We start from the raw sequence: 26,837 nt of genomic DNA, 5'->3' as shown, positions 1-26,837 counted from the left end.
CTCTAAGATGAATTTGATATCAACATTTTTATTCCACTTTAGTGATCTCTCTAGGTGTAGTAGGTGCCTAGAGTACTGGAGCCAAAAAACAGTTTTCCTTTCTTCTTCCCAACTTCATTTGCAAAGTTAACCTTTTGTTCTATATACTTCTGTTCTTACTCTTTCTCATTTCTTTTTTCTTGTTATTTATTTTTCCACGTGTGTGGTATGTATGCATGTTTTTGTATGTGCACGGATGCATGTGTATGTGAGGTTGATGCTGGGAATCATACTTTATCACTCTTCCACCATATTCACTGAGTAAAAGTCTTTGAATCAAGCACAGTGCTAAAAGATACGGCTTGTCTTACTAGCCAGCTTGCTTTGAGGAACCCCCACTTCTACCTTCCAAGGTTAGAATTAAATGCAGACCACTCTACCCAGCCAACATTTATGTGGGTTTCTTGGGATCCGAACTCTGGTCTCCAAACCACTTGTTTTAATTTGTATACTTTCTTCCTCAATGGTGGTTCTTTTTTACCTGGCCTGTAAGTATATTTAAAAATTGTCAAAGAAATACTTAACCAACAGAGCAAACACAAACTATAGATTGGCTGAAAATCATTACCAATTACAGATAAAGGGCTAATCTCCAGAATTTACAAAGCATAGAAGTGAAATACCAAGGAACTACAAAAGCCAATCAACAAATGAGCAAATAAACTGAATAGACCCTTCTTAAAGAAAGAAACACAAATGGTCAATAACTATTTTAAACTGTCTAATATCTCAAGCCATCAGGGAATGAAAATTGAAACTACTTTGAGATACCATCTCATACCAGTGAGAATGGCTATCATTAATAAATTTGACAAATGTTGGAGAGGATGAGGTGAGAAAGGGTTATTGGTAGAGGAGATGCAAAATAGTACAGCCATTGTGGATATAGGCTTGGAAATTTCTCAAATAAAAGAAAAAATTATCCTGCTATTTCACTCCTGGGCACATACCCAGAACTTCACACATGTTTATTGATGATTTATTCACTAGAGCAAGGAATTGGAATTAGCCTAGTTGTCTATCAACAGATGAATGGCTAATGAAAACCTGTTATAGAAAATGAAATAGCATTCTGTTCTAAGGAAAAATGTAATCAAAAATTTTCAGGAAAATGGGTGAACTTTGAATTATTATGAAGTGAGTTCACACAATCTCAAAAAGAAATCTGAAGAAAAATATGATCACAAAATCATAGTAGGAAAATTCATAGGACTTTGTCTAATATTAAATAAGGTCACACAATCTCAGAAAGAAAAAGACCATCATCTCCCTTATATGTGGAATCTAGCCAGTTATATGTAAATAAAAGTACATATGGGCACAGTATAACATAGAAAGGAAAAGAATCGGTATGGAAGGACTGAATGAAGGTAATGGATACAAATTATGAAAAGAGATACAAAGCTAATTGCTTTTCTAGTTCCAACTGACATGAATTTCTTTTGTAGTAGTGGATACTGCACAAAAATATATTCGATATTGAAGTATAAAATCCATGTTGAATTTCACAGCTTCTGTCAAGAATGGATAATGTACTGTATAGAAGTTCATTGAGTTATATAATCTTTTGAGTCAGGTTAACTTCAGTGTGTGGTGTCTATTTCTTTGCAACTTATGTTTTACAATTTTATAAAGTTAAAAAAATGAATGAATAGATAAAATTATTTTTGAGACAGAGTCTCTCTATGTAGCTCTGGCTGTTCTGGAACTCACTATGTAAGTCTGTCTGCCTCTGCCTCCTAAGGGCTGGGACTAAAGGCATGCACTATAGCACCTGGCTTTAAAAAATTAAAAAACAAAACAAACAAACAAAAAAGGCAAAAAAGAAATATCATTTAACAATATCATGTTGTTTCTCTATACTTGCTCTTGGATAACTCACCATAATCTGTCCAGAATCAGTTTTCTGTCTGCTTTGACACTTGGTGGATTGCTAAGCATCTGAAGACTGAGAGTCTCATAATAATGAGTCTCCAATAATATCAACTATAATATTTAACATATAAAGCACGCAAACCTGAACAAATACAAACCACAGAGTTTTTGAGAACATGTAAAACTTATTTGTGTAAAATGTATTGTCAGATGTGTCTGAATTTTATACCTCTCATTACCCTTAAACCCTTATAATTCAAAATTATTATAGCTGTGAACATTTCAGGAAATAGTGATCAATACAAGTTTTCTGAATCTATAAAGTGTTAGACTTCAATTTTATATAATATTCAAGGTTATTTTCTTTAAAATTTGAACTCCCACACAAACTACAAAAAATCATAATTACTAAACAAATGAAAGAGAAAACAATTTGTACATTCACTGTATTTACAAATGAAAATTAATATATAGGCTTAAAATCATCTAAATAAGCTATTATTTTCTTTCCTTATCAGTTTGCCACAAATGCTACACCCACCATTCCCTTTTTCTTTATTCAAGGCAAGGTCTTGTTAAGTAGCCTAGACTGGCCTCAAACTCATGGCAATGCTTTTGCCTCAGTTTTCCAACTGTTGGGTTTATAGGCATAGCCCTACTTCAAAAAAACTAATTTTATTTCTCATGTACCAAACATGATACTCTAATAAATAAAGTAGAACTCAAATATATGTCTATATTTCTAAAGCAATAAATTAACAACAAGAGGGAGTGCTAAGGACATAGCAGCAGATTTTACTTAATGTTGAGAAACTGATGAAGGATGTTATTCTGAAGTGAACGAAAAGGTCCAAACAATGGAAGTGATTTGTGCCTATGAAGGTAGTGCACATGCGGTAGATAAACAGCACGTGAGCTGCTATGTTTCCCAGGCTGGGAACCAGCTCATATTTGATCTAGATAGATGTTACTGTATTAACAGAGATCTTATAGAAATGCAATTTTTTTTTAAAGAAAAGAGAATATTAACCACCACTACAAGTGATGGAAAAGCAAGGAGTTCTAGGAAAGTATGTTACTGGCCTTAAAAAGTATCTTTCTTGGACTGTGACACACTCCTTTGATCCCAGCACTCTTGAGGCAGAGGCCAGCCAGAGTTACACAGACAACAAAAAACAAAACAAAAACCCCCCACCACAACAGGGAAAATTAACTATGTGATTACTCTCAGCTCCATGAAAATAAGTCTGCTGCTATATTTCATATTGTCACAAGGCAAGAAAGTCACAAATTGTTCAACAAGTGTTCCAGCCAGAATTTCTTATATCTTATATAGTTCTAGAAGTTTGAACACAAACAATGCCATTACTTAAATTTTCAATTTTACATTTACAGTTGATGAGAAAAACCTTTTATAGGGTCCAATTTCTAAGCCTGACTTTATTTCCTTTCTGGTTTTATACTTCCATTCCCTATTCCTTGAAATATTATCTAACTGGTCATTAAGAATTTAATTGTAATCAGGTAATACACATAGCACTAAAGATTTTAAGAAGCACAACTAAGGTTGTAATTAAATACTATAAGCACTCAATAAATGATATTATAGAAACTATGGTATTAAAAGCAAACATAGAAATTCCCAGGGGGTCTGATATTGTGGATATTTTCAACATTCTGTAATCAATTATTCTGAGTTCATTTCTCTTCCCTTAGAGAAATTTGGAAGCTATTCTTTAGGTGTGGGAGTTTTATCCATATTTCTCTGGCTTTTTCATAGGTTTGACTACCTAATTATTCTCTGCAAACAAGTTCCACTCCTTTGGCAATGGTACTTATGTCAGCATAAATCAGTGCTACAAGATAAAGGAAGAAGGGCCCCAAATAGGGAACAGAAACAAGGAGGTTAGTTGGTAACTTGGGCAGAAAGCAACGCGGTTCTTCTGCCTCTCAGGTAGTCTCTTTGGCTAGCCTCAATAAGAGAAGCTGGAGCATATTAAATATGACAAAGATGAACATGAAAGCCCCAGCTCAGTCTCCCATAAATAAGTACTTATTTTTCAGAGGTGAAGAGGTTAACAAGTCACTCCAAGTACAGGACAATTTGCAATCATACAGGTGCACACACAAAAGTTTTTTTGGGGGGGTCAACCCAGTCTTTTACTGTAAATAGAAAGGTTCTAAGCCGGGCAGTGGTGGTGTACACCTTTAATCCCAGCAGTCAGGGGGCAGAAGCAGGCTGACCTCTGGGAGTTTGAGGTCAGCCTGGTCTACAGACCAAGTTCCACGACAGGTTCCAAAGCTACACAGAGACACCCTGCCTTGAAAAACCTAAAAAAAGGTTCTACCTATGATCAGGAGCAGTCGAATTTCAAGAGTGGCAGTCACTCTCACCACCTCCCACAGTTAGGCACATTTTGAAATAACAGTCAGAGGAAATCCTTTCTCTTAAGTGAAACACCTAGTTTACTTTACAATGACTTTATACAATTCCTTCCCTACAATTCCCTTAATGTTTTAATACTTTTACATTTTGCCTCTACTAGAAATTGGGGAAATCCTTGTAAGATATCTGTCAGATGACAGAGTTATATTGTCAAATGTCCTATGAACTGACAGACTTACAAGGATGGGCTGAGGAGACAAATTGCACTTATTTTTAAAAATAGATTTACCTTTCAGAGAACTTTCAGTTTTTTCGTTTATATGATACTCAGTTTTCTCTTGTTAAAAGGTTTGTTTCAAGAATAAATTTTATTAAAATGAAAGGACGAATTAGGAGTGTCTGTAACTCCTCACTGACACCGTTATATCTTTTGCATAATATATACCAAAGGCAGGATGGATAGCATCTCCTATTCTGATTATACTTATAACCAAGAAACATAACAGAATATGATGCTTTAACACTTAATGCATATTCTAACTCAATACTCATGATAACCCATGAATATCCCTACTGGATAAATTAAGTCTCAAAAAGACTGAGGAAGTTGCCTGAAGTTACACAGTTAGTGGCAAATCCATAATCCAGACCTAGGTATATCTGTCCCAAAGGACCATTTCGATAAGTACTCTGTAGTTTCTGATGGATGGAATCAGATAAGTGAAGCCCTCCTCAGAGGAGTTAGATAATGTTAAAAATAATTTCAGTCCCCAAAGTACTAAGTCACACTTCATAAGCAAGTACACAAATTTCTCTATATTTGTCAAATATGTGTCCAGATAAGTGTACAATCTCTTGTTTTAGCTCTCTAAGAGTTAATGTAAAAGATAGATAAAAGGGAATGTTTTCTTACCAGTGCTGCCATCTCCACTCTCCATAGATGATTTATTGGTTTCTGACGGATTGTTCATTCTTGAATCTACAATAAACCAAAGGCAGAAACGTTGTTTAAAAAACTAGTGGTGAAAATGAAGCTAAGGAGCCAAAGTTACAGCAAAAACAAGGGTTAACTAATATGACAGTAGTTAATTTCAAGATGCCCATGCATAGAATATGGCAGGCTACAACACTACAAAATGAATAAAAAGGCTACCTCAGAGATATTCAGGAGCTCCTGAATCATAGAGAAACTCATAAATAAATTATCTAACAAATTTTAAGATTCTTTAAAGAAAAAAAAATCTAAGTTGAAAAAGATATTACAGTCAGACATGCTAAAATATTTTCTAACAGACAATAAAATATATTAAAATAAATTGGGAAGCAGGAAACACCTCAAAAAATAAGAACTATTATTCCCAAATGATTTTCTTCTAAAAGCAAAGGTATTAATTCATGATAACTAAAAAAAAAAAAATTCACACTTAATAATAACAGTCAGATTTGAAACATCCATCTGACTTCCTTAACCAAACGAGTCAACACAGGGGTATGCCAAATACAAGCCTCATTAAAAACAAGCTAACAAATTGCAGCAGAAATCTCTACAGTTCTAAAAGAATCACACCCAGTTACACACTAATCTGCTGGTTTAGGGCTGCTACTTTTGAGTGTATTAAATTCTAGTTTCCATACTGAAACGTTGTCAACCACTATTAGCAAGCTCAGAAAACATACAGGAAAGGAGACAAGAACACCTATGCTCTGCTTCTTTTCCCAAAGGGTGAACAGAACAGACAAAATAGACATTCTGTTCTATATTTACCACAGATTTAGAGTATTTGCCATGAAATAAGCCTATTATCAAGTAAGTTCTACCTTTTCTTCCTCATTAAGAACCAGTAACCAAGTTATTATTAGAGAACAAATCAAACTGTATTATACTGACTTTTTAAAAACATCTGTAGGAAATGTTTAATTAGGTAGTCAAAACAATCATTCTAAATCCCAACCATGCTGTCAACAGCTGCATTACCTACAAGTATAAGAAATGAGTAAAAATATCAGAAACCTTTCTTTCATGTTTCATAACCTAGAAAATGGGTGATAAGTTTTTTAGACACTGGGTAAAAACTTCTCTAATACAGTAAATTTTTGTAACTGATACATGGCTTATGGTTGAGGCAGTTCTATGCTATCCCTGGCTTGGCTTGTTCAAAGGGTTAAACTTTGTATGTTTGTGGTCATAAATGAGGTTGTTCTACAACTTCCTCCCCTACTACCCAGAAAAATTTAAATACAACCTGAAAGTACACTTATTTGAAAGGGCCAGGTGTACAACTTAGTAAAAATTAGCTTTCTGTTTGACTTAACCAAAATCTTACAAAAGTCAACAAATATCACAAACCTCAAATATACCTTTATATACATGTTCAATGTTTCTTTTATATTTTAAAACAAAGCAGAAAAAATAATGAATCTGTAAACATGCATAGAAAGATGTAATAATTTTCTCATGCTCAGATACCACAGTAACCAAGAAGCCTAATTCTTAACAAATCATGAGCCTGACCGTACATATTTCATAGCCTAATTTCTACACCTATATATAAATTTGAAAATTATGTCACAGGTATGTTAAAATTTTTCTTAGGACCTTTCATTTACTGTCAAGACCTTCAATAGCATTTAACAAAATTACTTCAAACACAAAACATAATAAATAAAATTCTAATTAGCCATACAATGATGAAAAGGCTGTTTCAGTGACACTAAGTGTCAACTCTAAGTAGCAGATACAGTTTCTGGCATTTAAAAATAAATGGTAAAAATAGTTCAAAAAGATGTTTTTCTTTCACTTCTTGAATTTCAAATTTGGTAAATGTAAAAAAAAATACAAGTAAATTACTCATTGCTATTTACAGGTTTTTTTTTTTAATAGAAAAAGCCCAAGCCTATGTTACTTAGCTGATCATATAATTAGTCTAACTTCATGCCTATAAATTACTACTGGATTGACTTCCTAACTAACATCAACGTCTTGTGTTGTATGCCATGTGCATTTTCACTATCTCTGATGGACAAGTAGTACTATTAACTTGAGTTTAGTCATTTATTCTGTATAAGAATTCAGATATTTCTGGAAAATATCAATTTATTTTATCATTAACTGCTTTAATTTCAAGAATGGAAAATGACACAGTAAATAAAATCTTTTGCAAATGTTTAAGCTTAAGAGATACAATTCTTGGAGTTTATGTCAGACGACTTTCCTAAATAGGTGCAATCATCCTTCATGTAAATATTAAAAAACTCCTCACAAAATACAGCCACCGAGAGGCATCATGTACAAAGTACTTCAATCCACTTTATCTACAAAAATGTTACATTTATTGAAGCAGAACATCTCCCTTTCCAAAAGACTTCCTGTTCTGTAGAGAACACTCTATAACAGGCTTTCCACATATTTAAAATGGCAGATTCCTAAAAATCAGCTGATTTGAAGAAATCAAAATGATTAATCAAAGGCAAAATTTGAAAATGGCCTATAACTTCTAAAATTTGGAAACTGATCAACAGTGCAGTAACCACTATAATTTCCTTCTGCATTATGACACTACTTTAATTTTAATTTTTCATTTAGTATTTTTGGTTTTGTATCAGGCAGTCTTATTAGATAGGCAAAACATTTTATTAGTACGTATATATTATTTGGATATAGTATCTATTTTGTTTCTGATTTAAAATGTGCTTTCAACTACACATACTACTTTCTATAAAAATTTCCAAAAAGCAAAATTGTCCTCCATGCAAGTCAAATTCAAATACATTATTTGCTGAAAATACCTACTGAACCAGAAGACCTAGTCCAAGGGAGGGACCTACAGCAAACTCAAGCATGCTCTTGCCTTGCAAATGCTTTCCTCCTTCTCTGTTCAAGCTCTCCCCTCCCCAATGATGGTTGCATATGTGATTGAGCGTTTATGCATAGTCAATCCCACACATGCTATTTCCATATTAAAGCTGTAAGAAAAGAACTGTGCTGGTACCCACCTAGAACACAGTCACTGCAGTCCAGCATTGCTGTGAAATCTTCAGGAGGTGCAGACAGTCCAAAGCAAGAAAGAACAGGTACCGTTTGGGGTGGGGAAGAAGGTACTACTATTTCTAACAAATCTGTACTATGTTCTTTATGAGAACAAGGGTGGGAGGAGTGGAAAGTGAATTAACAAGAGAAGCAAAATACAATTTCAGTTACACCATAGCAATCTTCAACTGAATAAGGAAACTTCAGTTGCTCAGAGGAGTTTTAGTCTCTTCTACCAGCTAGGACTGACATTGTCAAGGCAACTGAAGCATGAAAAGTTCCCCTTTTTGTAATAAAATAGAAACAAAGATTGCAGCTGGCAGTTTCCATAATGAAGCTTAATCAGTATGCGTGTGATTAGGGCCTTATGCAAATCTCTCCTCGTTAGCACAGCAGCTAGCACTTTGAAGTCCAGGAACAATTCATTTACAGAATACAGTGAAAGCACTCCCTGCATAATTTAAATGAATACATAAATATTTATCAGCTTATTTGCATATTAATTGGCAGTGCATGAAGGGAAAAATTATCTCCAGAGTGCCAGCATAATAATTAGGAGGATAAAATGAGATTTTTTTTCCAATGGTCTGGCATCTTGGACCTAACTTGAGATAGTACCAGGGGAGAAGGGTGGGACAGGAGACAGAGTTCTGTTAAAATGCCACTGAAATGACATGAACAAATTAGAAACAACTCTACAGACTTAAGCACCTTTAATCTTATTCCTGCTGGCAACAATGACTTCAGTAATAAGAGGATTTGCAAAAAGCTTTCTACACAATCCATATAATCCCAAGGAAACAATTAGCAAGGTAGAAGCAGGCTTGTCATGATGGTGCTAGTCTACTGATAGGGAATTTTTTCAGTTATTAACACACACCGTCAGGAAAAAGTTCTACGTAAAACACAAAAACAGCATAAATGCAAAAGCAGGAGAGTGTACATAAGCATCTCTGAAAGCAAATATTCATTATATATGAATCTTTTTATTCTACCAAATTAACAGAGCACATTAGCTGACTGTTGACATGAAACATGCTCCTATCAAAATCAAACTCAAGGAGAAGACAGTTTTTACTTAGAATAGACATCATTCCCAAATAGGTAATTTCAGAATCAGTATTTTTGAGCAATACCATTTAACAGATCTCTCTGTGTGTGACTTTCTGTACATGTATTCTTACTAAACAGGTTTATTAAAGTTTGTAATTAAGTCATAGCCTTTCAGATATCAATCATTATAAAGAATCTAGGAGATTCATAAAAACACTGAATTGTTAAATTCTTAGGAGTAAATAAACCAAGGCACAGAAAACTAAAGAACTTTTTACTCAATGGCACATTAATAATTTGGAGCCAGGATTTCAAACCAGATTTTGCTGACATCAAGATCCAAGTTCTTCTTAAGACCTACGCATTAAGGATGAATTACACATTCAGGGAACTGAAGAATAGGAGGAGAGAGAGGAAGGAAGGGAGAGGAGAAAAAAGAGACTAAAGTAGAAGACTAACATAGTTCGTTTCAGTACTGAGGAAAGAGACCAGTAATTGGTAGCAAAGACACTTTGTTTAAAATTAAAAATGTATACAAATAATACACTAGATAACACTTGAGTTCTTAAGGGTTCCCTCTCATTGTCACTTATCTTCAAGACTGGTAGATGTCTGATTTTTAAAATATGTTATGAAAAAGATGTGTGTAATAAATATACATAAAATGTGTTATAAACAGGGTATTACTGTCAGTATTTGTTCAATGTTGTACTACACAACTTCACTACAGCCTTGGTTCTGAACATACAATATGAATATGAATATTATGTACTGCACATGCTAACACACTACCCAGTGTCAACCAATGCAGCTGGAGGCAACTCTGCTCAGATTCAAAATTAATGTATTATAAAGTATAGTATGATAACTGTACTTACGAAGTTTTTTGCTCTTATAGAAACATATAGGACTTAGTATTTTCCTACCATTAAAAGTACATAAATATCAAGTTACAGAATCTTTGGGGCTGGAGAGATGGCACAACAGTTAATGGTGCAAGCTGCTCTAGCAAAGGAGCCAGTAATAGGTTCAGAACCTACACCAGGTGGCTCGTAATTATCTGTAATTCCAGTTACAGAGAGTCAAATGCCTTCTTCTGGACGTCTTAGGCATCTGCACACACATGGTATATATAAATTTATGCAAACACACAAAAAATCTTTAAAAAAGAACACTGTATCTATGGACTGTATTAAGAATATTTGATTTTAAGAATGTCTATGGATGGATAATCTGAGTTTCATGAAAAATTATTAAATGAACTTTGGCTTGGTATTAGGACATTATTTCAAACAATATCTAACATGGACCTTAACCTACTTCTGCCATTTTACACAATGTACTTATGTAAAGTGGCATTCTCAACACTGTTGATTTTTAAAATAAAAATATTGGTAAACCCTGAAAAATGTTGAAAAAGTACTATACTTTGCAGTATCAAATATTCAGCCAAGAATTCTACATAAAATAAGAAGGTACATCTTATTAGTGTGCAAATTTATATTAATCTTTAATTAACATGGCAAAATATGCATACACCAAGAAAATATTTAAAACTGTTATGATTTATTTATTTATTGGAAGTTAATTTTGATTTGTAAACATATTTTATACATTTATATACCCATGTTTGCCTGAAAATTTAGGCATAAGGGATCAATAGCAGAAAGTCTTAGAAATTCTAACTTGGAGCAAAAACAGGAATAAGAGACCATATATGCTAGAAGGACATACAAGTCGTCTGATAAACAACAAAACAACAATCTTTAAAAGTACCAAATTTACAGAGTAATAATTCATACCGCTTTGCACTAAAATAAGCACAAATAAGGTATAGAATGCAAATTCCAAATGAATATTTAAGTTACAATGTGCTGGATTGGACAAGTTCTGCTTGGTAGGAAAAGATGAGAAGCAATGATGACATGGACCTAAGCCTACTTCCATCATCTTACAGGATGTACTTAAGTGAAGTACTTTTTTGACTAGAATACACTTGATAATGATAAAACGTTTCACTCCCCCCTCTTCTGTATTTACAAAAATTTTGTTTTCCCTTACAGAATGCCTCTGCAATTGGCTTTCCCAAAATAAATACCCTACACAAGAATGTCTTTAAGGTATCTATTCTTTGATAATTTGGTTTTCTCTATTCAAGCAGGCAAGAAAGACCAGGAACAATAGACAAGCAATAACTGTTTACTGTACTGAGGCGGTGTGAGTAGCATTTGCCTTAGGCCAAGACAGTCCCCAGATGCCACTGTAGAGAACGAAGGTTTGATCCTATTCCTTCTACTACAAATCTCACCTAGGCAGGTGACTGCACTTCAGTGGAAAGGGCAATAAAAAGTAGCCCTTATGGTCGTTATTGAAATAAACATTCTTGCACCTCTAAAAGAGGTTTAAATACTGAAAGAATGCTCAGGTTTCTACAAATAGACAGGGGCAAAGAATGAGAAGCAACATACTCCCCAACCATGAGGACCAAAAGAAAAGGTAAGATAACTTCTATCACAGAGTCAAATGTACACACTATTTGGTCCTCTGATATATCAACTAAGAACTTCTAGGTTTACTTCAAATTAAACCAAAAAAAAAAAATCTGTAAGATGAGTAGGAATCAAATCTATAAAAGCTCCTCTCAATACCTTGATTAGGACTTGATTAGTGGCCTACAGATAACTTTAGAGGTCAATAAATATCTCAATAATTAACAACTCCAACTCTTTTTTTTTTTTTTTTAGATGAGCTGGACTGGAGATATGAGATGGAGGAACAGGGTTAATGGAAAGAACAGGGAATAATATTATATGGTAGCAAAACAGAGCTAAATAAGGCAATATTCAAATTATACATTTCAAAAATTATGTATGTGGTGGTTTGAAAGATAATGGGTTTATATGTTTGAATGCTTGATCCCCAGTTAGTAGTAGAATTGTTTGGAAAGAATTAGGAGCTGTGGCACTGTTGGGATTCAAATGTAAAAAGTACCCTGTAAGATTATGTTTGAACACTTTGTCCCCAGATGGGGGCACTATTTGGAAAGGCTATGAAACATTTGGAGGGTGGAGTTTTGTTAGACATGTGTCACAGGGTAAGGTCTGGGGGAGGCTTTGAGAGTTTATAGTCAAGCCCTACATCTTGTCCTTACTCTGCTTCCTGACTGCTGGGTAGCCTCAAGCTCCCACCATCATGCTTGCCTTGCCAAGGATGAATTGTCTCCCTAATTCCATCCCTAGAACTGTAAGTCAATTAAGTTGCTTTAGTCAGGGTACTGCAATCACAGAAATGGAAAAGAAACTAATATGATGCCTAATATGTATTCCCTTTTATTCCAAGGAGAGAAAAATTTTCATGATCCAAAAAAATTATGTCTAGCATGACTTAAAGTAACTTTATCCTTAAGAGCAAAGCTTTAGGCTAGTCTAAGTCATCAGAAAAGAAATTAAAAGCAATGTAACCTTTGTCTGTGTGAGTGATTAAGGTTATGTTGTGTTCTTACTGTCTAAATCATTTATGCCCAACTGATCATGTTCTAGAAAAACCATCAATAATAAAGAGCTTCCACCAACATGAAACTAACATTTTTTAAAATTAAAAATAAATAATAATAGAGAAATCAAATGAACCAAAGGTAGAATAAATCTGGACAGTTTAACATTTGCCATAAATCTGAATTTACTCTAGAGGAGAATAGTAATCAGGAAGTGGGTTGTATACAAGAAGATTAATCTAATAAATAAACTGAGCTAAGTTTATCACTATTAGAAAAGAGAATTTAAATCCTGAAAACAGGAATAAAACAAAATGAATTCTAAAATACTGGAATAGAATTAGAATCTGGAGATAAGGATTACTGGTTAAGAACAAATGCTGATCTTGCATAAGACCCAGGTTCAGTTCTCAGCACACACATCCCTGCTCACAACCACACGTGACTCCACAATTTCTGGATCCAATGCTCCTTTCTGGCCTTCATAGGCACCAGACAAACACATGGTGCATATACATAAAGCAGGCAAAAACATTCATATGCATAAAAATAAATCTTAAAAAATAATTTATATGAAAGTGATAGCTTTTTTTTTACGCACGTGAACAGAAATGAAGACATGTCACATCCAGACATTGTTTTTTTTTTCTTTTATTTTGTTTTTTTATGTCACTACCATCTAAAGCAGTGGTTCTCAACCTTCCTAATGCTGCGACCCTTTAATACAGTTCCTCATGTTATGGTAACTCACAACAACAAAATTATTTTGTTGCTACTTCATAACCATAATTTTGCTACTGTTATGAATGTAATGTAAATGTAAATTATGTGTGACACCTGTGGTGATCACAACACCCACAGGTTGAGAACTACTGATCTAAAGAGAACCCAGGGTTCCAAAGAAACTTGTTGACTTGTTGAAATGTTTTTAGATTTTAAACTCTGAAGGTGCAGTTTAATGGTACTTGCCTAACATAAACAATGCCCCACACTGGGAAGGGAAAAAGAAAAACGAATGTGAAAAAGAGGCCAACTTAAAAGATTTCTCACCAAATTCTGCATAATTTGGGTAAAGTAAATAAAAATGATAATGAATGAGAGGCTGTAGAGATAGATCAGTGGTTAAGAGTACTGGCAACTCTTCCAGAGGACACAGGTTCAATTCCCAGAAACCACAACCATCCATTAACTCCAGTTCGAGGGACCCAACACTGTCTCTGTCCTCTGACTTCTGCAGGCACAAAGCATGTACATGATGTACAGACATACATGAATGAAAACTATCCATACCCATAAACTAAAACAACAATAACGAATGAAATAAAACTATTATTAATAAGACTTCATGAGCACTTGCTGACATAAATAAACAGATCAGCAAACTGTCATAAACTGGTGTTTTTATGCTATTTGCTTTTCCAAACTCTCAAAAAACCCTAATCATAGAAAGTGTGTATATTGGCATGGTAACAGTAGAAATCTAGAGTGTTATGAAACACACAGATAACCTTACTGTCAGAGTGTATTTATAATCATTTACACAATATTCAGAGGAACTTTTCAGTATCTTATGAAACAGAAGTCCATACTGATCCCTCTGAATTTTATTACTGAAAGCTCAGATCTAAGTATGAGTCTCAGATTTCCAGTTTCTGGCAGAGTTTATTTATTGTCTTAAAAAAAAAGACTTATTGAAAACTACTATAACCCTAAATTTTACTATATTTTAAAAACTCAGTTAATTTAATATAAAATCTTACTGATATACTAGAAAATTATTTATAAATGTGATATTTTAGATACATTATTCTATTACTTAAAAATACTACTTATTGACATCATAATGTGTTATTCTAAACTGTCCTACTTATGAAACTAAATAATTAAACATGAGGGCAGCTTTCAGGGTTGATGTGGTCTTGTTGCCAGCATAGCTGGGCCTACATGCAAGCAAATATTTGTGAAGGACCTGCAGTTGGCATTGATCTCAGCACCACCTACTCCCATGAGGATGTCTTCAAGCTTGGAAAAGTAGAATTGCCATTGACAAGAGTTACTGAACCACAAGAAACTATGCTGCTTTTACCGACAGAGTGATTAATTGGGGATGCTGTGAAGAACTGGGTTGTAATGAACTCCACCAATACAATTTTTTATACCAAACGTCTGATTGGGTGTAGATTTGATGATGCTGTTCACTCTGAAATGAAGCATGGTGGTTAATGATGCAGGCAGGTCCAATGTCCAGGACGAATACAAAGGGGAGACAAAAAGCATTGACGCAGAGGTCAATGCTCTACGGTTCTGACAAAAGTGAAGAAAACTGAAAAAGTCTATCTTCAGAAGACTGTTAGGAAGCTGTGATCACAATGCCAGTTTATTTCAATGCCCTTCACCAGTAGGCAACAAAGGATGTGGAATTGTTGCTGGCCTCAGTGTACTTAGAATTATCAATGAGCCAACTACAGCTAACACATATGGCTGAGACAGGAAGGTTGGAGTTGAAAGAAATGTGCTGATTTTTTATTTGGGTGATACTTCTGATATGATGTATCAATCCTCACTTTTGAGGTCTAATCTACAGCTAGAAACACCCATGGGCAGAGAAGACTGACAACTGGATGGCCAACCATTTTAAAGGTCATTTTAAATGCAAGCACAAGGACATAGTAACAACAAGAAAAGTGTCCGCTGTCTGTGCCCTGCTTGCAAACAGGTCCATACCTTCTTTAGCACCTAAGTCGGTAAGGAGACTGAGAGAATTGATGTCTACACCTCCATTACCCATGCTCAATTTGAAGAACTGAACACTGTGGCACTCCAGGCTCTGTGGAAAAGATCCTTTGAGATGCCAAAATAGACAAGTCACAGGTCCATGATATTGTCCTGGTGGTGGTTCTACCAGAATTCCCAAGATTCAGAGAAGAATTGACTATGAGCATTAATCCTGAAAAATCTGTTGTTTTACAGTACACTTCTCCAGGCCGTCTCCTGGAGACAGTTCTGAGAATGTTCAGGATTTGCTGCTCTCAGATGATGTCACTCCTCTTCCCCTTGGTATTGAAAGTGCTGGTAGTCATGAATGTCCTCATCAAGCACAATATTATCATTCCTGCCAACCAGACACAGATCTTTACCACCTGCCTGACAGCTAGCAGGTGTGCTCATTCGGGTATGTTAAAGGTTACATGGAAGGTTAAAAGAGCCATGACCAAGGACAACAACTTGCTTGGAAAATTTAAACTCAGAGGCGTACCTTCTGTAGCCTGTATTATTTCTCAGATTAAAATCACTTTTGACATTGATGGCAATGACATCCTCAATGTTTCTACTGTAGATAAGAGCACATGAAAAGAGAACAAGATCACCACCCCTGATGACCAGGGTCCCTGAGCAAGCAAGATAAGTGCATGGTCCAGGAATATAGAAGAAAGTTCTTTCAATGCTGAAGAGGAAAAACAGGATTACCCAAGAATTCACTGGAGTCCTATGCATTCAACATGAGCACAACAACTAAATGAAGATGAGAAACTTAAAGGCAATATCAATGAGGAAAAATTGAAGATTCTAGACAAGTGTAATAAAATCATCAGTCAGCGACATAATAAGACTGCAGAGAAGGAGCTGAACACCAGCAGAAGGGACTGAAGAAAGTCTGCAACCCTACCATTAGCCCATCATTACCAAATTGTATCAGAGGGCTGGTGGTATGTCAGGTAGAATGCCTGTGGGCTTCCCTGGTGGCAGTGCTTCTTCAGGACCCACTATAAAAGAAAAGGTTAAGTCAGCCCAAGTAGAGATGTATCATTGTCCCACAGGGAAACATATGAAGGACCCAAATTTAACAAGTTCTGTGGCAGTTTTAAAGTAAGAGCTGCTACAGTAAATTTTTGCATACTCTCAAAATTTGATCATGGAACATGTGCACAGTGAATTTGAAATAACATTACAATTTATAAGCACTACATCTTAAGTAGAAATGGAATACCTTAAATAAAGCTATTTAAAATGGGCGTCACAAGTAAGGGTGGGGAAGAAAACTGAACGTAAGACTACTATCTGCTACAGATCATATTTGTGTCAACAAAAATCACCTAATTTAAAAATAGAGCCTTTGGAAATGATCATATTAGGATGAAGAAGGTTGAGAACAGTACAATGGTATAGTTTGCCTAAAATGAATGAACTTAGCGCTGCACCAAACAAAACAAGATAAAACCATTAGTGTTGTTCTCCTTAAAGCGGAAAATTTGAAAAGAAGTAACACAAAAGAAGGTAAGAGATATACAGATTTTTTTTTCTCACAGCCCACAGAAACCAACCCAGCTAGTACCTTATGCTGGACTTAGAATTTCTAGAGCTATGAGGTATTAAGCTCCTGCTGTTTAAGATGCTTTATTTGGCTAGGTGATAGTGGCACAGACCTTTAATCCCAGTACTTGGGAGGCAGAGGCAGGTGGATTTCTGTGAGTTCGAGGACAGCCTGGTCTACAGAGTGAGTTCCAGAACAGCGAGAACTGTTACACAGAGAAACCCTGTCTCGAGAAAACAAACAAACTGTATTTGTGGTATTCTGTTACATCATCCATAGGAAACTAACACAGCTTCTGAACTTTAAACTTGTTTATTTGAAAAATGGGATTTGTGGCCTAAAGGCGTTCTTAAAGTGAGAATATTATTTTAAAATAATCAGGGTTCATGAAAAGTAATTTTGGTATTATTATCATCTCTTGATGAATATTCAATAAATTCTTTCAAGATTCTTCTAGTGCAAAGGGAAAAACGTGTGTGGACAATCTTGAATATTTCTATCTTTTACTAAGCCAGAAAGCATGTTTGTTGCACATGGTAAAAAAAATCTTAAGACTGTTAATACTACTAAAACATATTTGAAGAACAAGGTGTTTTTTTTTTCTTTTCTTCATGCTTTAATCATGAAATAATACTCTTTTAAAGTCTTGAACTGCAAACAAAGACAAAGATAACTCTCTGTCCAGGTGGACAGGCTATGACAATCCCAGGAAGAAACATTTCAGAGTATTAGAACAATCAACAGATAATTGGAGTTGCCAAAAACTGATGAAAAATGTAACCAGATCATCTAAACAAAAGGACCAAATTATATATATGAAAAGTGTGTGTGTATGTGTTTTCTTTTTCCCTATTTCCTCTACTCTTACACCTCTTACACTTCTAATGTATATTAGAAATGCCGGGCTGGAGAGATGGCTCAGAGGTTAAGAGCATTGAATGCTCTTCCAGAGGTCCTGAGTTCAATTCCCAGCGACTTACATGGTGACTCACAACCATCAGTAATGAGATCTGGTGCCCTCTTCTGGTCTGAAGGCATATATGTTGGAAGAACCCTGTATACATAATTAATATATAAGTCTTTAAAACAAAAAAGAAATGCCATCAACAAACAGACACAATAACACTCTCAAGAGTTTGTGCAAAAATTTTAAAGAAACAGACCAGTCAACAAAGAGTTGCACAAAGTGTTGTTAGGATAAGCACAGCATTTTACAAAGATCACATGAAGCTAGTGTCTTCTTTACTCCTATATACACGTAAGTTTTAACAAAAGAAAAACCCACATTAAATGTTACTATATATTTTTATTCTCTAGACATATTACTTCATATTTAAGGAAATTCTAAAAAGATCATAAAAAGCATAACAGATTCTGAAGTCTGTTTCAGTTCTTTACTAAGCTGAATTTCTTTAAGTGAGTTCCTTGTTATCTCTAATCTTAGATCATTAAGGACATAATATTTTAGTCATTATATAAATGTTTCCTATAGACTAAAATTATAGTAACAAAGCGGTTCTACTAAACTACCATCAGGGATTATTGCTATTGTTTTATTATCATAAAATACAGATGATATACTAAATGCTAAAGCTAACCTGACTCTATTTTCATTGCTTGCTAAGTCACAGGCATCTTAATCATTACTCCATTACATCAACAAATCTTTACCAGACTTTAGAGTTAAAATGAAAAAATACGTATTTGATAAGTCATTTTAATAGTCAATCCATAAAATAAAAGGCAATCATCACACCACCTGTGTTTATCAGTGGCTACTAAACTAATAGTTTTATTTAACAGAAAATATTTACAAGGAATAGAGAGATTGCAAGTAGTTTGGTAATTAAAAAGACAAAAAAGCTCATCTTACTTTTCCAGTCTAAGAATACAAAAAGAAAAAAAAAAGGCAAAACTGAATTAGCTGTATAAAATAACCTAACACTTTAAGGGGATAAAAATCACATAAAATGGAAAACTCTAATCACTCAGCAGGACATATGTAGCTCTCTTAAGCAGCCATCTCTCGTGTGCTTAATTCCTCTTTAACAAAACAAATTTTACAATCCTCCCTTACTGAAGGAACAAGGAAGTTAAAGAGAGTCCTTGAAGTACGTATTTTAAGGTGTCGTCATTTCAATTTTAGCATTCACTCCCCTCAAGTATCAGATGATATAGAAAATAAGCTACAGATAGTTCAATGGAGGTTTTTCTTACACATCTTAAAAGATATATGATGACATTTTGTATTTAGAAAGTGAGAAAAGTCAGTATTTGGTACACATAGTATAGCAATTCTGCATCACTGGTTGACTATTAATTGTCTTCATCAGAGAGCACTAACAGTCTTAAACAACAAAGGAATTAGTACAGGCACTGACTTTCATTTGCCACATATTTTTAATGTCAAGTTATTTTCTAATTAGCTTAACTAATTAGAATAACTGGTATAACATTGACATAACCAAACCTGGTGCTCTCATTCATGTAATCTGGAGGTCATATTCCTAATTCATGAAAATCTGAACAAGTTAGGTGTAATGGTGCACACAAAATCGAAAGTGTGGCAGCTGGAGATGGCTCAGTGAGTGAAGTACCTGTTTTGCAAGCATGAGGACCTGAGTTCAGATTGCTAACACCCACATAAAAACAAATAAACAAAATTCGGCGTGGTAGCTATGTTTGTGACCTGAGTGGGTAAAGACAGGTGAATTCCTGGAGCTCACTAACTGACCAGCCATTTTAACAAATCCGTGAGAGACTGTCTCGAAAAATGAGGTAGAAAGTGATTGAAGATGATACCTAACATCATCATTAGGCCTCCACAGGCACACATATGCACTTAGATACACACACAAACATGCACTTACATATACACTACACAAAGGCACACACACAAATTTTTATTTTAGAAAAAACCTTAAAGTCAAATATGTAACTAGTTCAAACTATCTTCTTTATTTTGTTTCTTAGAATGTTCAGTTAAAATTATTGACACATCTCTGAACATTAAGCTACTACACAGTAATTAATTTTCACTATCAGTTTGCTTGGACTGATAGTTACCTAAGAAGCACACCTCTGAGCATATCTGTGAAGGTGCTTTCAGACTGGTTTAACTGAGAAAAACCCATCTCGAATGTGGTCCCACACATTAGGATCATGGACTGAATAAGAAGGAAAAAGGAAGAAAGCAAACTGAGCAAATCGCACACCCTCCAACAGTGCGACTTGTGGACTCACCCTCTTGTCAGAGCAAGAGTTAGGTTTCCTGCTAAGCCTTGTCCTCCATGATGAACTTCAGCTGTGAACTAATACCTCCTTTGCTAATGCTGTATCTACCAGGAACTTTGCTACAGCAGTAAGAAAAACAATGTGGTCACTATACTGCCTATCTGTCTAGGATAGGCCTGACAGTTCTTTATGTATGTGTATTTCAGAGTATTTTAACACAAGGCATATCATTTGCTTCTTATAAAATCTCTATAGCAATGGAATACTCCCATTATCCAGACAACACCTCACACTACCTAGGCCTAGATATTAATAGTTACAAAAACCAGTGAAATTGAAAATATTCAGGCTACACTAAACTTAGCAATTAAGTCTGAATATTTATTAGTTTCATGTGGTAAGAGCCTCAAGCTTGAACCACGGAGACTGGATTTAATTATCATACTCTTTAGAAATGTTTTTCAGAGTTTTCTCCTGCAGTGTTCTCCTAGTCAGGCATAATAAGAATGCCCTATGTGTGGCTGAAAACTTAAAAACAAAAAAAACAACAAAAAAAAACCCAGAAAACTACTTAACTTTGTAAGTCCAAAGCTTAACTGGAATTTCAGTTATTTGGTAGGGTGGAATACAAATGTGTTGTTTTTTTAAGGTGTTGAGGTGTGTGTGTGTGTGTGTGTGTGTGTGTGGTTTTAATGCTGAAAAGAGAGATCAACTTAAAATTCTCTTGTTAGTCTATTATAGTGGCAAAACTTTACTAAAATGTTATTACAGAAAACTAAGAAAAATTTGAATTTTTTCTATATAAAAATTTCTGATACGTAATACTTCAAGTTCTCTCTTAAAATATAAACACTTTAAATTTTAAAAAGAATAAACCAAAGATAAAACCTAAACAAAACAATAAAGCACTTTAAACAAAACGGACAGCAAAGCATTGATACAGTGAATTCACAGAGCAAACATGAGCTTCAACAGTCACTAAAAGCCTCAAGCGAGAAAACCCACCCACCCTGAAGGCTACAAACTGACAAGCTCTTTCTGGCTGTCCACTGGCAAATGGAGAAACCTTTTATTCTTTTCGAAATTTCCTCAACTTAAATTGGATGCAAATAAGCCAGGTGTGGTCCTAACAACTGTAACCCTGTTAGTCCCTGCTGAGTTTCCATAGCAACAGACACAGCTGGTAATGGTAAGAAGGTTGTACTGACCTCAGACTGGTTTTAAAAGTTTCAATTGTTCAAATAACAATTGGGTATCTTAGTAAAAAATAAATACAAAATTATTTTTAAAAATCTATCTTTGCTTGAAATATCAAAAAAAAATATGGCAAAAGTGACTTTCAGTTTAACAGCAGGGACTAGTGAATCTATAACTAGTGTGCACATTTTCTTTAATTAATGTGCTATGGCTGGGTTTTGGCCTTATTAAAATGTTTGCAGTCAGAAAAGTAGTAGCTGAACCAGAACTATAATCAGCACCATCTGGGAACTTAGAAATATAGTCTTGGGTCCTACACCAGATCTACAAAATCAGAAATTCTAAGGGTGAGGGTTCCAGAAATGTGGCTTAACAAATTCTCTAGAAGATTCTGACACACAACACAGTTTGAGTGAGCATTACGGATTTACAATAAACTTCAGAGCAGACAGATAGATGAAATAAACACAATAGTTTATTCTACTTCCTGAAACCTGTGTGATAGCAAAAGAGTAAAATGTAAAGAACTCACTACCCTCCTGAAATGAGTCTGCTGGCTAATATCCTCCTTGTCTTAAGACCATGAAGAGTATCAGTGGCTGAGCATGCCTACTTCCTATACATGCCAAATTATCAAGGGATCGATAACCCAAAAGTCTATGATTAGTCAAGGAAAGAAGAGTCTTTTGAATCCAGGAAACTCCACTCACTGCCATTCATAATTCATTTCTAATCATCTAGCTCTTCACACAGAGGACAGAAAACTCAACTTTTAATAAGAACAAATTTTCCAAGACAAAAAAAACGCATATATAGGGATGAGTATGAAATCTGAGCAACAAACTTCAATATCCTTCACTACTGAATTCTTTAAAAACATAAAAGTATGTATTTCTTTAGTACCTAACCTATTAGATACTGTCTCTACATACTACAAAATATTTCTTTACATGTTTCCAATGGGCAGCACTTCAAAGAACAGCTAGGCTAGTAGCATTAAAGTGACCACTGACATACTGAGATAGTTAATGGAGAAACTCAAACATACCAAATGCTGTTAAAAATGATGAACTCAACCAAACTGTGCTGACTAGTTTTTGATCAACTTGACACAAGCTAGAGTCATCTGAAGGAGGAAACATCAATTGAGAAAATGCCTCCATAAGATTCAGCTGAAGGTCATTTTCTTAATTAGTAATTCATGGGGAGGGCCTGGCCCATTGTGGGTGGTGGCATCCTTGGGCTGGCGGTCCTGTGTTCTATAAAAAAGCAGACAGGGTAAGCCATGATAAGCAAGAAAATAAGCAGTACCCATTCATGGCCTATATATCAGCGCCTGCCTCCAGGTTCCTTCCTTGTTTGAGTTCCTGCCCTGACTTCCTTCAGTGATGAACTATAATCTGGAAGTGTAAGCCAAATAAACCCTCTCCTCCTCAGCTTGCTTTTGGTCAAAGTGTTTAAGCATAGCTATAGTAACTCTAACACACCAATAAAGTCACAATTAAAAAATTAATGCTAAATGCTTTTGGTACTATCTCACAAAATGTACTTTTAAATGTATGTAACTCAATAGTAGCACACTTGCTTAGTATACAGGCCTTGGGTTCAACCCAAGTATGGCAATAAAATAAACTAAGTGTATCTCAAGATTGGTCACAACTAATAAATCAAACAAAACAAAAAAACTAGAAAGACAGACATTCAAAGGAAGTGTTTATCACCAGGATTATCTTGAGATCTGTTTATAATTAAAATGAAGAAATTTACTTAGGTCATATATGCACGCATACTTTATTTTACCTTATTTACATTCTGATTGTTGTTTCTCCTCCCTCCTTTCCTCCTAGTCCCTCTCCCACACTTCCCCTCTGACCCCACCCCCATCCATTTCTCTATCATTTCTGTACAGGAAAGGGCAGAGTTCCCAAAGATACTAGCCAAACACGGCACATTGAGTGCATACATTTTGTTTGATGGAGCATGCCACTGGGGATGGAACCTAGTGTCTCACACACTATGTAGGTGGTCTCCCACTGAGCTACACACATCTAGTCCCAAACAGGTGACTTTACATATAAGAAAGAATAAAATACACGTATTTCCTTTCTTTTTGCTTGCCATACTGTTTTGTAAAACTGGGGTTGTATCACAGGGGTGTCTTACTTAAATATTCAAGGAATGCTTTTACCTAAGGAATGATTCAACTGAGTTCTACTCTTAATGTACTTCAGCACTTACTCCACTCCTGTGTGAAAAGAACTGCAAAAGAATGAACCCTACCTGGGTTATCACTGCCTTAAGACAGCTATAAAGAATTAATAGGAACCGGAATCCCAGGCTCTTTTTCCTACCTCTATGTGTTAGGTGTCAATGGTCTTCAGTCTAACACCCGCCCACTGAGCCACTTCGGCCTGAGTGTGTACCAATGGTCTTGACTATGTGCTATCGCCACAGTCCTATAGTTCTGTTTCTGAAAAACATTATTAGCATACAAAATATTAAGTTTCATTATGGTATGTATATTCTAACACACTGTGTTTTGCGTCTCTTCCCCACACCTTCTCTCTCATCTCTTCTCTTTCTGCAGCCTCCCACCCCCAGTAGCTTCCTTCCCACTTGCTGCCATGGCACTTGTGTCCTATTCCCTTTCCTCAGCACTTCTTCCCACCTTATGGCCTCTTATCTAGTTTCATGGCTTAAAACCACTCTCACATTCCCTTATTTACATACATACATTCAAAGTTAAGAACTTCATACGTGACAGAACACGTGATTTTTGCCTGTGTCTGAGTTACCTCATTTAATATACTACTTTTTATATCTAACAGTGTTTATGCAATTTCATTTTGCTTTACAGCTGAGTAGAATTCTACTACGTATATACCATATTTTCATTATCTACCCGCTGGTGAAGCATTTCTATTTTTTCTTCAAGGAACACATGAAATGTTTGTAAATTTCTATTTATTGATTAAAAGATTTTTTTTAGCTAAACTGTTAAGTTTAGCTTAGTACATTTGGTTGGCTTCCAATATCTGACCAAGTATCTTTACCTTATTAATCAAATCTATGTAGTTAGAAGAGTAAAATCCTATGAAATCAGTTCTGTAACTTTGACACAAACTATCAAAAGAAGTGTTCTGCTTCAAATAACAAAGACTTTAGACAAACCAGTCAAGATGCAAAAGCTTGGTTTAATAGAGAACTTCAAGAAAGATTCAAAAACAGAGAAATCTTAGTCAAAGAAAATTCTGGTTTTAAGCTTAAAGACTTGTTAACATATGAAAGTCCTGTAATCAGAAGGAAATGGGTAAATACTGGAAGATTTTCCAAATGAAAGGTTAGGTTGCTCAGAAATAATGCTAACCATCTATCTACCCTCACTGTCACTTTACATGAATTAAAAAATAAGAGTTGAGTAAACTTCCAAAATGCTGCCCTTAATGAGTTTCAACCAATAATCTTTCAGTATCATAAATCCTTTCAACCTGATGTCATATTACACATCAACTAAGCAAAATTGCCTACTTATGTATGCTTTCAAACAAAATAAACATGGTAAAGCAGCCACAATAAATGCTTTCTGAATTACCTTTTGTAGAGAAGGGCAGCCCCAGAACATCTCTCCTACATAGGCTCTTCTTACTTCATATTCAAACTCACTCATTCTGCAATTACAACAAAAATTCACAATGACCCTTAAGGGGATCCCTGGTCTCCTTAAGGGGGCGGGGGGAGGGAGAGCCTTCTACAATGCAATCACAGTATACTACCTATGGTGATACCAAGGAACTGGCTCTACAGTATATTAAGAGAACTAGTCTATTATAATTACAGCTTCTCAAGTCATTTTCATACTAGCATAGCAGAAATTTCAACAGCTTTTCAGTGCTCCAGAGTAAATCTGATATAACAATTGCCAATAACTCTCAAAAAGAAAACTGGGAATAAAAATTCCACTGAAAGAGTACACACACACTAATGGTTCAACAAGAAATAAAAATGTTTTCATACATTTTTAAAAAATTCATTGTGTAGAAACCTATGAATAATTAGCTATTCAATAAAGTACAGTTTATTCTAAAGAAACGATTATGTTTAAACTGTATAATATGGCCTGGGGCTAGAGGTATTGTTTTTATATTATCTTCTATATCGAAAACACTATGATTATATGTTATTATCTTTTGTCCCCATATGTAAAAATATTGGTTTATTTCAGCTAAAGTTCACAATTACTTCATGCTTTTACAATACAATGGTATCACAAAAGATGTCCAAATAGAAATAGACCATACAATGCAGCCAACAAATCAAATATCTGGGATCAAATGTTTTAAGGTGGGTTGTGTTCCCCTAGCCAAATATATAATAAAGATTAGCATTGTAAATCACAACCCTTGTGTTGGGGAAGATAAGCATTTAAGTTGTGAAAAGCTGTTAGGGTTTTTAAAATATATATCATTAGAAAGTAAAAATACAGCTGGGGCATTGTGGTACATGTCTTTAATCTCAGCACTTGGGGAGGCTGAAATAGGCAGATCTTTGTGAGATGGAAGCCAGTCTGTCACACAGAGAAACCCTGCCTTGAAAAAACTAATAAATAAATAAACACAAAATAAAATTCCTCTAGGAAAATATGCCACATTCATTCACAGATACCTAATGGCTTTTGCGATTTCTGTTCATTAAGGTGAGGAGTAGCAAGTTGGGTTCTGGCTATCTCAGTCTCTCTCTCTGTTTCGTCCCCTCAGAAAGATTTTCTCTTAATAATTACTCTTTTAAACCAACCAACCAACCAACCAACCAACCAACCAACCAACCAACCAACCAACAAACAGTACCCACTCATTTCACCTAATTCTGTTTTCTCTGCATATTCACGACTTTAAAATTTGTACACTTGTTTGGTTTATGGTTTTCACCACCAGAAAGAAGATCCTGAGCACAGGACATTAGCAGTCTTTTTTACTACAGCAATTTCCCATGTGTAGTAGACCCTGAGACTCAAAAATATTTGCGGATGAATGAAAAAATGGTTCTAAGAAAGTCAGCAAATATTAAATCAAGCATATTAGACTTAATTCTACAATTAAAGGTTTGGTTTTTGTAATTTTTTAAAATGACTTTATTTATTTCATGTGTATGAGTGCTCTATTGCATGTACACCTTTATGCCAGAAAAGGGCATCAGAACCCATTATACATGGTTTTGAGCCACT

General features: G+C 35.0%; 1 protein-coding gene across 6 annotated transcripts in view; it reads right to left on the bottom strand.

Annotated features, from left to right (window-relative positions):
• Pou2f1 (POU class 2 homeobox 1) overlaps positions 1-26,837 on the bottom strand; it is a 140,225-nt gene that overhangs the window by 68,507 nt on the left and 44,881 nt on the right. For 2 of the 6 annotated variants that reach the window (XM_087906325.1, XM_048421056.3), the window contains exons 2-4: positions 25,209-25,284; positions 23,968-24,086; positions 5,214-5,279 (exon numbers count right to left, since the gene is read on the bottom strand). In XM_087906325.1, coding sequence (XP_087762451.1) covers positions 5,214-5,271 — 58 coding nt within the window. In that variant the 5' untranslated portion in view covers positions 5,272-5,279; positions 23,968-24,086; positions 25,209-25,284. Of the gene's footprint in view, positions 1-5,213; positions 5,280-8,293; positions 8,587-23,967; positions 24,087-25,208; positions 25,285-26,837 lie in introns of those variants that run through there. The other 4 variants (XM_085687977.2, XM_087906324.1, XM_087906326.1 and 1 more) reach the window with 3 other exon arrangements.

Source organism: Myodes glareolus, chromosome 5, assembly GCF_982192425.1.
Source record: "Myodes glareolus chromosome 5, mMyoGla1.1, whole genome shotgun sequence".
Lineage (NCBI taxonomy): Eukaryota > Metazoa > Chordata > Mammalia > Rodentia > Cricetidae > Myodes > Myodes glareolus.
Note: the sequence above shows the minus strand (reverse complement) of the source record. Positions and strands in the feature narration are given on the sequence as shown.